The following is a 13,752-nucleotide window of genomic DNA, read 5'->3' as shown; positions in this document are numbered from 1 at the left end:
CACCCATAAATCTTCCTCACAACTTTCAAGTGAGTCTAATATCACATTCTCTGTGATGACACACAATTGCAAATCCTACACACACCCCCAATCTTTATCCTCCTATTGAGCTTAATTTTTTTTTCTTCCTTAGCACTTAATAGTATCCCACCTACTATGTATTTAACTTATTTATCTTACTGTCTGTCTCTCCCAGGAGAATGTCTGTTCTCCAAGGGCAGGGATTTCTCTCTGCTTTGTTTACTGGTGTACGCCTGGACCCTGGAAGGGTCCCTGATGCAGAAAAGAAATTTAGTAAGTTTTTCTGAACAGATGGCTGGAAGGGAGGGGGGGGGAGGAGTACAGCTGTGCGCCAGCTCTGAGGTCTGTGGGCTGCGGTGTCTGCAATCAGAGGGCTCTCCTCTGTCGCCCTGTACATGAAACAACAAGCAGCCCAGAGCTGCATGGGTGCGCTTTCACTCAGCTGGAGACCCTCTCAAGTGCTGCTTCCTGCACGTCCCATGCTCTGAGCTGAAGGGCCACGGACACCACTCTCCGCAGGACCACAGCCTCCACCGTATCATGTATAAAGCAGAGAGCTAATGAGAACCTAGTGTGTAGTACAAGGAACGCTCCTCAGTGCTCTGTGGTGACCTAAACGGGAAGGAAATCCAAAAACAAGGGGATATATGTGTGTGTATGGCTGCTTCACTTCGCTGTACAGAGAGACTAACACGACATTGTAAAGCAACTCGACTGCTGTGAAAATTAATTTTAAAAAGAGATCACAGCGTTCAAACGTTGTCTATGGGAAATTCTTTATATTGGCACTCAGCTCCATGTTCTAGAGTCAAAACTAATACCGTTTGAGGGAGCATACTGGTATCCATCTCCTTTCTCGAATTTTTCACCTAAAATCCCCAGGGGGAAGAAAAATGAGCTTCTCTGCGGTCAAGAAATCACCTTGCTAATTTAACCGGCAGTGAGGAGAGGCAGTAATTTCAGCCAGTTCCACTAGATGGCAGCGTGGTCTGGGGTGCTGGTATCCAACGCTGACATTTACCAGCCACATGGGCTACAGAAGCTCCCACACATCCCCTCCTGTTCTCTTCCACACTTATCTCCTTGCCGCCTCTTCACTTTTTAGCCTGGCTATTTTCAACCAGTAATTCACAATCTTCTCCTAAATGGTTCATGCTTAATCATGAATGCATTTAGCTCCAGCCTTGGAATCGTTACGTCTGCTTCTTTTTGCCAAAGTATTAATATATTATGTAGCCCAACTTCCCCCTCCAAAAAAAAAAAAAACCCCTCACTTCTCCCACAAAACTTTCCCAACCAAGCCTGGCTCTGATTCCAACTGTATATATGCACTGTGATATAGTCAGATACATAACCATTTTTATATACTGGATAGAATGTGTGTATATACATATATAAAGTTGACAGAGAATCACATGCACAGCTCTGGGCATCTGGAAGGCAAATGTACATTTGACATATATGATCTGCAGGTGAACACACTCCATATAACAGGGGTAGTCATGGCTCTATGAAATAGCATGGCTGCCAGAGGTTCAATTCATGGGTCAAGAAACTAGATATATTAACATTCATCTATGTCTTCCAAGTTTGAATTCCTTCCTAGTATTCAATTTAAGGTCTAGAAAGTCTTCTGAGCCAAAAAATTTCAGATAAACCTCAACAAAATATGATGTATAGACTTGAACAAGAGTGTGTAAATACCAACATAACTTTTAAAGCTATTTTGAAATGCTCTCTGTATTTCAATCCTTAAAAAGTTTCCCAATCTACCAGAAAAATAAAATGAAGTCTACTTGTAGAAGTATTAAGTAAGGCTAAAAACAAGCCTAAGGTGTATTTTAAAGTACAAAAGGCCTTGTTTGTGAGTTCCAGTTGCTTACTGGCTGTTAGAGGAAATGGCAGTGTCAATATTCTGCCAAACCCCTACATAATGGGAGAACACAAATAAACACCATTGGGTTTGCAGGTCTCTGCAAGGTGTTCCTGCCAGTATCAGATGACTGGGATCCAGAGACGTCTGAGAGTCAGCAAACACACAGAAACGGTGAGAAGGAGAAACTTCATGTGCAAAAGTTCTCCATCGGTTCAGAGCCCCATTTCTAAAGCATTTCAATCCTTCATCCGTTTAGAGATGAAAACTGTCTACACGCAAACTCCAGATGCCACCTTTTCCACCCACAGTCCTCAAACAGCCCTTAGCCTCCTGACGCTCCTCCACACCCAGAGTCCTTGCAAAAGAAAAGGAGTGATTTTTCTGAACACAACCACTTGAAAGCTGTGACCAAAGGTTACTTCCCTGTCGACAGCAACACCATGGTGCTTAGTCATCCGAACATCCTGCCAGATTCCGACAAAGGTGTTACAACCAAATTAGTCTGGGCACTTTTTAACTCACCTAGTTTCGGCATTTTCCCCCGTATCAATCAGAAGGACAGCTTCCCAGAGTCTCAGCAGTCACATAGATCAGAGGAACATACATAGCCACTCTGCCGATGTCTTTCCCACGCACGGCATCTGTACTGCCTTCAGGGAGTCAGTCCTCCCTGAGAATAATTCAAAGAATTTGTCCAATCCTTTCAAAAAGCCAACCATAGCATACCAAACCAATGCACGGAAGGGACTGGTCAACAACAGTCATGTAAAAGTTGTCTTGCTTGTTATTCTGGAAGCCGGGTTTCGTCACCTGTAGTGGAACGCATTGTGTAGCTTTTCCTTGTGAATCCAGAGAGGTCTTCACGTCCACAGCAGGGACGGACTGGTTGCTGCCTGTACTTGCTACCCGTAAACTACAACTACACAGAGACACAGGGATTACCTGTGATAGGAGGACAGGAGATAGTTTCAAAATCAAGCAGAAGCAGGAAGTCTAATGTTTCCACATGCTAGAAAAGAGGAGCAGATACTTAAAAAAAAAAAAGGGGGGGAGCAGCCCTAATCATAGATGCCCGGAAAAAACTCAAAAACAACTCATTCCTACCTGGCCTGTATAAACATGAATGTCTATTAATAGTAAGTGTTGCTTAAAGGTGTTCCGGTTCTCAGGAGAGCTAGAGAACAGAGTTCGGACAACTTTGCCACTTAAAATCGTTAGCCTTTTGCTTTTGAAGAGAATAGAAGGTCTTTATAACGACTGTATGTATGCCAGCATCCATGCGCATGCAATACGCACAGGTACATACATAGAGATACAGGCACATGTACGTTCTAAGAGTCTGTTTAGAAGCTTATTTATTAACCTGGGCATTTGACAGTTATCATCACCCACAAGTCTTTCCCTCATCCATCCCCCCAGGCAAGGTTTGGCCAGTCCCACAAGACCCACTTCACATGCACCTCCTCTGTGAATCCTTTTCCTAAAGATCCCAAATGCGTGTTGGGATCTCAGCCTCCTCCTTTAATCCCCACAGCACCTAAACTGAGCTTCCTTTCTGGGATCTTCTCACAGCTGTCCTTATGTGATCTATGGTGATCTATCTTATCTTCAACTCCATGGTAAGTTTCTTGACTTTATTCTTATCTTCTGCAGCAATAAACTCTGCTTTGAGCCTGTTTCTGCACACAGCAGGAACCATACCAAGTGGAAGGCAATGGACAAATGCTTTAGAGTCTGCTAGGTCAGGTTCAAATTTCAGCCACGCCACTTCCTAGTTTTGTAGACTTGCAAGTTACTTCACCTTCTGAACAATTTTGCTCTCTGTCCAATGAGAATAATATCGTCTACCTCACAGAACAGCTATCAAGACGTAAAAAGAACCATGTGATGCAAATAACATATTGTCTGACACATAATCACTGCTAGAATAGCAATAAGCATTATATTGTTGACCTGAATTAAAACTGAATGCCTACTATTAATTCAGGGAGGAGGCGGAAAAAAATACCAATTCAACACCAACCTACAAACATATTACACATTTCTTTGTAGCCTGCATTATCATGTGACTAACTCACAGAGGTTTGAAGTTTATACTTTAGAAAACACCCTTTTGTGTTCCTTTGTGTTAGTTCTCCAAATTCTGACTGGACCCTTGATGCTATGACAACTTCAACAGGGATTAAGGGTCAAAGATGCCAAGAGAAAACTCCTCCTGGAAACTTAGGGTTCTAAATCATAAAGACTTCCCAAACTCTGATTCACTGTCAAGTCTAAGGGTAAATTACCAAATGTAAAGAACAGAAATGCTATATCTAAACACAGGAGCCAGGCTCTCACATTCCCTTGCAATGTGGCCTCGGTGGTAGCTGCATGTCTAGGTGGCTACCAGGAACCAGTCTGTCCACTGCCGCGGGGAGAGGATGGGGCAGCAGGGTGCAGCCGCCGGCAGGGACAGCAGGAGGGAAAACCGCAGAGCATCACAGAAAACAGCGGCCAGCATGGCCCCACAGCCCAAGCCTGGGCTCCAAACACAGGGACCAAGGCAGTGATGCGGCCCTACTGTGAGAGGCAAGGGCAGAGGGGGCTGCAAGCATTAGAGTCTCGTGCATCAGCTGGGCACCTCCACAGCCAGAGACCAATCCCTGATTTTGGAAAGAGCACTCCAACAACAGGAGAATATAAAGTAACGGAATAAACAGCTAGGGAATCCCCTGGAGGTTCGGTGGTTAGGACTCGACACTCTCACTGCTGGGGCCAGGGGATCGATCCCTGGTCAGGGAACTAAGATCATGCAAGCCCTACGGTGCAGTCAAAAAGAAAGTAGCACATCTGGATGGGCTACAGAGAAGGCAGGAAGTCGGGAGACCTCCTTCCTCTTTTAGAGGAAGACCTCCTCTTCCTCTTCCTCTGAGACCAGAATGCCCAGGTCTTACACGTTCAAAGCTATTAAAAGTTTGCCTGTTTTAAGCAGTCCCAGCAGTTATAATTTTAAATTCTACTCATCCTACATCCAACTTCATTTGGGAAGAAAGAAGAATTATAGACAGAGGCTAAAGACAGGGAGCTTGTAGAGCAGTCCAAATTCAGAGAACAGCCTTATGTAACGTATCTAACTCACTTCAGTCGCCTTTGGAGATATGAAAGCAGCTCTTCCTATGCTTCTCTAGGACTTTAACTAGGAAATCAGGACGTTCTCGACAGATTTAAGGGTCGACAGTTGTGACAGATACCCAACGCCGGAGCATCATCCTTGCTCTGAGACAGGAAAAGAGGAAGAAGCCGCGACTTCTAGCCCTAGAAACAGCATGACGGCTTGGCAGCGGAGGAACCTGTCCAATCCAGCCTTACAAAGGCGACTGGTGCTCAGATGCAGGCGTGGCTCTCTATCTCTTTCTGGTGAGCTCAGCTCTGCAGCTGAAGCATGGTACTGCACAGCACCCCAACACCCCCAGGCCCCACCCCAGGAGTGTGAGTGGCATTGCTGGTGATGGACGCACCCCGGAGCTTCGCAGTGACAATACATAAGCCGTTTCATTAGGGAAGTCTGGGTGTGTCGTATCTCGTATTTCTCCTCCATCTATCTGCAACCACATGACAGGGGCTTTCAGAAAACCAGCTACTCCTCTTGAGTGCACACGCTCTCCACGTTATCTGGGTATCTCACAGCAAGGCACTATCACTTCAATCATTTCACTGTCCCCACACCCAGGGAAACCAGGTGACAAGCACAATTTCAAAGAGGTTAAGCAGATTATTCGACAAGGCCCTGCAAGCTGGGGCAGGAGAGAAGCCATGAGACCCAGAACCATCTCCAAACACAGGCGCTCTCTCTGGCCTAGTTTCAATGACTGCTTATTACAAACCCCAAGAAAGACATTTCCTCTACGGCCACCCACATCCTTATCAGCAGTATATTCGACAAAATCACCACAAAGATAACGCAATTTATGGCTGCATGAAAATGTGCACCATTTGTTTATTTCAACAGACACTATAGGCTCCAGGACAGAACTGGAAACGTCTGTGAAACACCTTGACCTTCATGCCTTGGCATTCCCAATCTGCTCCCTAGTCCCTAGGGCATGATCTGGTGATTGCCAAGAGTACTGCTATCTTCTTTTCATTCAACCCTCCCCTCTTACCATCAATCCTATCTAGACCCTCCTTTTCAGTCTTATTCCTGCCACTGCAGCCCTCTCAATGGCCTCCCTAAAACCAGTGCCACAAACAGGGCCTCCTCTTCGACGCGACTTGATTCCCTTTGTCCCTCGGCTCTTCTTCCAGGAGGAAGGAGTCATTGGCGAGGGAAGAAGGCAGGTTGAGCGGAGATCATTCCAGGGCCTGAGTCTGGTAAAGTGCTCCAGAAGCACTTTCTGAATGCTATCACAGAGACAGCGAACAGTCACCGCTTACCTGAAAAGGCTTGTGCCAACAGGAGGGCATGCTTCATGCCTAGAGGAGAGCAGAGAAACCCTACCAGATGCCGAGCAGCGTGTGTGACTTCCCTGCGTTCGCTCGCTCTCCCTGAAACCCTGGGAGGTGGGCACTGTGATCCCTGAATTGTAGCTGAGGAAACCAAGCTCCATAAATGTAACATACTTGCTCAGCGCAAGGCCAGCACGGGTACACAGGATCTCTTATTCCAAATTGGTTGCTTTTTTCTTGTCATATATCATGAAAGGTGTTATGGTTCACCAGAAAGCACATATAGGGGACTGTCTGGAAAATAAAGAGAACACCTGGCAACCCACCTTTTAAGGCCAGGCAGAGCAGTGAGTTCACCAATGTGAACTGCAGCTGCTGCGGGCCAGCGCTGGCCTCAGGGACAAGGCAGGAGGGTTGGGAGGCAGATTTCTCAAGTCCATCCTCACACTGATTGCCCTTCACAGCCTCCCCACAATGGGCTGCATAAAAAAAATAAGTGTGGGAAGGCAGATTTTTCTATCACATAGTGTTTCTAAGTTTCAAGTATAAGTTTTATAAAATGTTACTCGGAAGCAGGCAAACAAACAAATGAATAAATAAACTGCCAGCTGCCAGTACAGTGATGTCAACAACCAGATCTTCGGACTCTAGAATGAGCATTTATGTCTGTCGTTCTAGGAGGTTCAAATCTCCCTTCACACTCACACCACCAACGAAAACACTAAAGCAGACTTTACGAAGCACAGAAACACTGAGTGCCTGTTGCAATAAATATGCTGGCACTTGACCGTGGTTTATTTTCTGCTGAGCTGAGGATAAACAGAGTCTTGACATTTTATAGCATTCTTGCACTGCAAGCCTTCGTGTGAAACTGAACATGAGCCCTCATAATAAAATACTCAACTAATTAAACTCTAAATTTGCCAAGAAAAACTCTCCAATGGTAGAGTAAATTTCTCTATAAATTTCAAGAATTTCTTGTGAATATGCAACACACGGTATTCCCCAATTTGAATTTCTCATCTCCTTCTGTCACCAAACTTGATCATTTTCCTCTCTGGTTTAACCTCTCTGGATCCCATCATCTCTCAGTCATCGCTGATTCCTTTCTTGCTTTGGACAGTCTCTCCTTCACCAAGTTCTGCTGTCTTTCCATCTGTGCTGCCCCCATTCTCATTTGGATTTTGTTAAAACCTGTGCATTCAAGGTGGCAGAAGAGATTTTCTTGAAAAGACAGCTTTCCAGAGAAGACCATTAAAGCAGTTCTACTTTCTATCCCCCTTTAGATGACAGTGAGCTTTGTCATTCTGTAGTTTTACCCACGTAGCTACTTTGAAACCTATATTAAAAGAAAAAAACGCAACTTTCAGAAATGTTTCAGTTTAGTGAGCCATCAGGAATTACACCCTGTCTTGAGCAAGGTTTCTCCTTGATTGTTGGCCTGCAGGAAACATGTGCACTCACCAGTTTTGACCATTTGCAGGGGAAGGACGATCACCCAGTTCGGGGCCTCATCCCATCGGTACCCAGAGCCCCGCGCTCAGGCGGACAGAAGTCAGCGCTTGTCTTCCGCCCCATCCTCCTCGGTCTCACAACTGAGCAAACTGACTGAATGGCAGGCTGACAGCAAACAAGCTCCCGCCGCACAGTGACTGAGGAGCCGACACTGCCAAGCACACCACCTCTCAGCCCTGGAGAGATGTGAGAGCCCTGTATTCCTGTCCCACTAAGCGGTCCTATTCTTCCAGATAAGGAGTGGCCACAGGAGCCCGGAGTTTCCTGTCCTGTGCTGCATTTCTGTCTCCCCACCTCGAGCCTCTCATCACCCAAAGTCTTCCAGGTCAAAGGAGGGCACGTGGGCTAGTTTCATCCAGAAAATGCCCCCTGATACAGTAAAAGGATGGGCTAGAAAAAAATTCATATGGTTCATCCCCAAAGAGCTTCCCTTCTGCACTGCATATCTCATCTTCCCACCAGCCATTCAGAGTTGAAGCCTCAGAGTCATCATGGGCCTCCCTCTGCCCCTTCCAGGCACCAAGCTCCCACGTCTCCCCACCCTTGCAGAGTGCCTCTGCCTTCCTTTGACTCAACCCCAAAGCCCCATCCTATCTCAGGCCTCAGCTTCCTGCTCCTTTCACTCACTTGCCCTCATGGCACATCTTCTCAAAGCACATCATCATCTGTGCCTAGAATTGAGTTGAAAATCTTCACTTTACTACATCACTCTCTGATGAAGAATGTGCAGCACTTCCCAGCTGCTCATGGATCAGAGTCCACACTGTCAGCAAAGGATTCAAGGTGCTCATTAGCCCTGCCCCCACCAGCTTAGCACTGTTGTACTTCTGGGTCCCTGGTCACCCACTTTCTGGGGTCCATTCCACCATCATCAGCTACAAAATACTGCCAGTCTCCCAAGGCTCCGTTCACACAAGGCCATTATGATGCCTGTGTTGCTGTTGTTTAGTTGCTAAGTCGTGTCTGACTCTTTGTGACCCCGCTGATTGTAGCTCGCCAGGCTCCTCTGTCCACAGGATTTCCCAGGCAAGAATACTGGAATGGGTTGCCATCTCCTCCTCCAGCGGATCTTCCCAACCCAGGGATTGAACCTGCATCTCCTGCACTGCAGGCGGATTTGTTACCACTGAGCCACCAGGAAGCCCATTACGATGCCTGAAGCCAGCTCCTCTTCCTCTGTCTCCCTATGCGACTTGGAAGCTTCCTTACAACCTTTAGCCCATTTTGCTCTAAGGGAGAGGCACTGTTATACACGTCTCATCATCCCATGACACTGCACATTCCTAGGTGACAAGGAGATTGCTTCATTCATTCAAGAAAATCAACTCGCATTTATTCAGAACCTACTGAACATCAGGTACCGACTGAGGTGCTGGGCTTATTGTGAGAAATAAAACACAAGATGTGGCAGTCAAGTAAACACATGAATAACCAAAGGGCAGATTTCAAGAGGAGCTGGGATGGAAATGAACAGGAGGTTCTGATGGCGACTGTGCTGGCAGAGGTGGCCTCGGAGGCCAAGCGCCAGAAGAACAGGAAAAGCAGCAAGAAGACAGGCACTCCAGGCTGAGACAGGACAAGCTTGGCCCGCTCCAGGGAGAGGAGAGGAGAGGGGGCCAGGATGGATGCACAAGGAACAAGCTGCTGGGAGTCAGGGAAAGGCCCACGGAGGTCAGGCCGTACAGAGCACGGTCAGAAGTTTCTGTGACGTGCTGGGAATGGAAAGCAGGACAAATGTCTGGAAGGCAAAGTGGCAATAAAGATCAAAACCTTCAAACTCCACATGTCCTTTGAACCACTTCCAGGAACACATCCAGTGAAACAGAGACAAGTGTGGACAGCTGCTAAAAGCAAGGCAGTTGTGCGATGTCATGACAGTGGTAAAGATTAAAAACAGTTCACCTATCCAAATGGGAGATTGGTGAAGTGAATTATGGCATAGCTATATAATGGCACATAATACGGTCTTTAAAAACGATTTTGGAGAGTAATTAACAACATGCAAACTATTCACAAAGGCTACAAAGCAATATATAAAAGAAAGCATATGAACTACTATACAATTTTTATAGAGAAAACTATAGGCATACAGAAACCAACCTGGAGTTACAGTCACAAAATATTTTCTTCTGAGTGCTGAAGTTAAGGAGTAACTTTTTATTTTTTTTGTCGTTTTTCACTTTTTTGTCAAATTATAATTGGTAAATATACTACACTACCATGTGATGCTTTTGTTATAAGGGGGAAAAGGTTTTCAAAAACCTGTTAGTGGGACGTCCCTGGCGGCTCAGTGGTAAAGAATCCACCTCCCAATGCAGGAGACACAGGTTCAATCCCTGATCTAGGGAGATCCCACATGTTGTGGAGTGACTAAGTTTGTGTGCCACAACTACTGAGCCTCAGCTCTAGAGTCCGGAAGCCTCAACTACTGAGCCTGCGGGCCACAGCTGATGAAGCCTGTGCGCCCTGAGCTCCACAACAAGAGAAGTCTCTGCAATGAGAAGCCCATACACCGCAACTAGAGAAAAGTCAGCGCAGCAATGAAGACCCAGCATTGCCATAAATAAATAAACAAAATTATTAAACAAAAACACCCAAACCTGTTAGTAACAAGAAGGTATAGCAGAGTAGATTTCCTGTAAATAACAAAGGCTGCTGATCCAGAGATGGCCAGGGCAGTCTTCTGTCTTTTTAGGGAATCTCCAGAGCAAAACAGAAAAACAAAACAACAAAACAAAACTCCCTAGAACTTCAGGCAGGAAGCGTGTCATTCCTTTCTCGCTGATCCCTCTGACTCAGCCCTGACTGTCAGGCCCCTCTGGTCCTCACAGCGAAGAAGTTGGAGACAGGTGTTCTGACAGGATGGAGACCTGGAAAGCTTGCCTGGCAGCTCCCAGCCCTGGGGCTGAAGTCTGAAATGCCAACCTGGACCTTCTAAGGGAAGAGCCTTTCCCCATTCTTCCTGAGATTCACTACAACTAAGTCAAACACTCTCATTTATATTATTACAGGTTAAACGTGATTACGTTTTTGTCTCTTTCTTTTAAATAAGATTTACTGTGCAAGCCCCAAACACATCGTGGTGTGTAAGCTTTCTTCCCAAACAGGTTTGAAAATGTAATAAACGATTCAGACAAGTGCCAACAAGTCTCAGGTATTTTGATGCCAGCTTAGGAATGCCCAAGGTGAAAAACGTTCACCGCAAAGGCCCATTCAGCCAGCGTGCCTCCCTGCTGGCCCCTGGGTCACAGAGGTGGTTTGGTTCGCTGTCCTGTTTGGCAGCCTTCTAAGCTCAGCACTTAACGGCCACTCAAAGAGCATAGGTTGAAAATGATTTGCTAGCAGAATCCCACATACTTCTTTTAGTTCTGTTTTTAATAATCCCCTGGAAGCCACAGAGCTGAGGGAAATATATACATGGGATTGTACATGAAAGCAGATTTTTTTTTTTTTTTTACTCTGGAAACCTTAAAAATTTTAAGAAAAATTAAATCAGAGATGGAGGACACTGACAGTTACTATCCAGGGCCTCTGTCTTCCCACATTCATTCAACAAATATTTATTGAAGCCTTCCTGTGCCCCCAGTAGCCCCTAGAATGAATAATAAACAAAGGGGCCAGAGGAGGTAAATGAAGTACTGTGGAGGGGGGATGAGCGGAAAGGAAAGGAGACAATTACTTCCAAGATATTCTAACAGCCACGATCAGTTTGAGAACAGGTTATTAAGGATCTTATAAGACCTATGTAAAAATTTAGACTTTCTCAAAACTCTAATTAGGCATCTTAAGCAGGGGATGACACAATCAGGTGGCTATTTTGTAAAGACCAATAGGAGCACAGGAAGTCAGACTGGTACGGAGGCGGGGGCATGTGGCATGTCAAGTGTGCTTGAAGGAATCCAGGTAAGAGATGACAGTGGCGCCCTGGTCTCAGGTTGGTGGCAGTAGGCTGGGACAGGCAGCGTACAGCTTCTACAGCTACTGAGTGGGAGAACCGGTAATATTGGCAATTGACTGACATAGAGGAGGATGCCCTCGTTTAGATCACTACTGAGGGGAAAATGCAAAGAGAAGGTAAGTTCAGCTGACTTCCCATCACATTTGAGTTGCCTGTGAGATGTCTAAGGATTGATAAACACTTTACAACTGGGCAGACAAGTCTAGGCTAGGCTTGAAATATACCTTTGACAGTCATTACCACGTAGAGATTCTGATATCCCAGGAATGGATGGGGTCATCAAGGGAAAGAGTGGAATAAGCAGGGCACAGAGGGACTTCCCTGGTGGTCCACTGGTCAAAACCCCACGCTTCCACTGCAGGGGGCATGGGTTCAATCCCTGGTTGGGGAACTAAGGTCCCACATGCTGCATGGCATGGCCAAAAAAAAGAGAGGACAGCAGAGAACCCAGACAAAACCCTAAGAAACACTGACATTTAAGGGACAGACAAAGAAGAGGAAGGAGCCTGCAGTGGAGACTGAGAAGGGACAGACAGAAGAGAAGGAAATCAGGAGGGTGGATGGTCAAAGAGAGGACTGCATATAGAAAACAGGAGCAGTGGGTCCAGCAGACCATTCTCTATGCCTGCATCTTTCCACTTCTCTGTAAATAGGTTCATCAGTACTAATTTTCTAGATTCCATATGTATGCATTAATATGTGATATTCACTTTCCTCTTTCTGACTTATTTCACTTGGCATATATAATCATGACTGATTCGTGTTGATGTACGGCAGAGACCACCACAACATTGTAAAGCCATTATCCTCCAATACAAAAAAAAAAAAAAAAGAAGAAGAAGAAGAAAACAAGAGCAGTAGGGATCTGCACTGAGCAGTCAAGAGGGAAGTGAATGGTGGCTGTGCACCCATCATTAAAATGCCAGCTGCTGCTCCCCTTCTTCCCCACCCTTGATATTTCTGGAGTCGGCTGTGAGCAGGCAGGGGCTAAACAGGAGGAGGCAGAAGAAAGAAGGTTCTGAGATAAACAGGGCAGGAGATCCTGGACATTAGCCAGGGTGACCTGATCAGGGGCTGGAAAAGGGGCCAAAGGTCAGAGAAGTCACAAAACATGAAGTTACGCAGGTAGCACTCTGTTGGTCTGTCAGAAGTATTTACAGTGGGTGCAAGGGCTCTGAGGCAGGGTCAAGTCTGGAAAGTCTGAGGAACCAGCATGGAAATGTGGGCCAACAGGAGAGGAGGAGTGGGGATGGTAAGAGATGACATTGGAGAGTGGGGCCGGGGGCCAGGTCAGGGAGCCCCAGGGCTCAGGGCAAGGAGGGTGGACTTCACTGCTTGTGACGGGAAGGCACAGGGGGGTTTAGAGCAAGGCAGGGACACAGCCTGCTGGGTTTTCTGAGAGTACTCAGGTGACCTGCGAAGCAGATGGGGCAAGGGGTGCAGCAGGAGGCATGGAGGCCGCTGAGGCCATCCAGATGGGAAACAGTGGTGGCCGGGGAAGGCGAGAGGGCTGAGATGTGCGTGTTTGCAAGAGAAACGAATGGGACTGGCTGCTGGACTAGCTGTGGAATGGTGAGGGGTCAAGATGCCACCTAAGCTTTTAGCTCAAAAGCGCAGTATACAAATATGCTGACAGAGAAGAACAAAGCCAGGGGAGGAGAAGTTTGCTTAGAAGAATGAGTGTGGAATCAAGATGTCTATTCCTATAAAGACAATGTGGCACGTATATACAATGGAATATTACTCAGCCATTAAAAAGAATGAAATAGTGCCATTTACATCAATGTGGATGGGCTTAGAGTTTATCATCCTAAGTGAAGTCAGACATAGAAAAGACAAATTTCATATAATATCACTTATATGTGGAACTTTAAAAAATGATACAAATGAACTTATAAAACAGAAATCTGACTCACAGACTTAGAGAACCAACTTATGGTTATCAAAGGGGAAA

The 13,752-nt window shown here is 46.1% G+C and overlaps 1 protein-coding gene across 4 annotated transcripts in view; it reads right to left on the bottom strand.

The window, feature by feature from the left end:
• TNFAIP8 (TNF alpha induced protein 8) overlaps positions 1-13,752 on the bottom strand; it is a 137,572-nt gene that overhangs the window by 66,446 nt on the left and 57,374 nt on the right. The window contains exon 1 of one of the 4 annotated variants that reach the window (XM_043465870.1): positions 10,441-10,556. The exons of 2 other annotated variants lie outside the window; for them this stretch is intronic. Coding sequence is in view for 1 of the 2 variants with exons in the window: in XM_043465866.1 (XP_043321801.1) it covers positions 2,420-2,432 (13 nt within the window). In the remaining variant the exon portion in view is untranslated. Of the gene's footprint in view, positions 1-2,419; positions 2,880-10,440; positions 10,557-13,752 lie in introns of those variants that run through there. One more of the 4 variants, XM_043465866.1, reaches the window with a different exon arrangement.

This window comes from Cervus canadensis, chromosome 4 (assembly GCF_019320065.1).
Source record: "Cervus canadensis isolate Bull #8, Minnesota chromosome 4, ASM1932006v1, whole genome shotgun sequence".
Lineage (NCBI taxonomy): Eukaryota > Metazoa > Chordata > Mammalia > Artiodactyla > Cervidae > Cervus > Cervus canadensis.
Note: the sequence above shows the minus strand (reverse complement) of the source record. Positions and strands in the feature narration are given on the sequence as shown.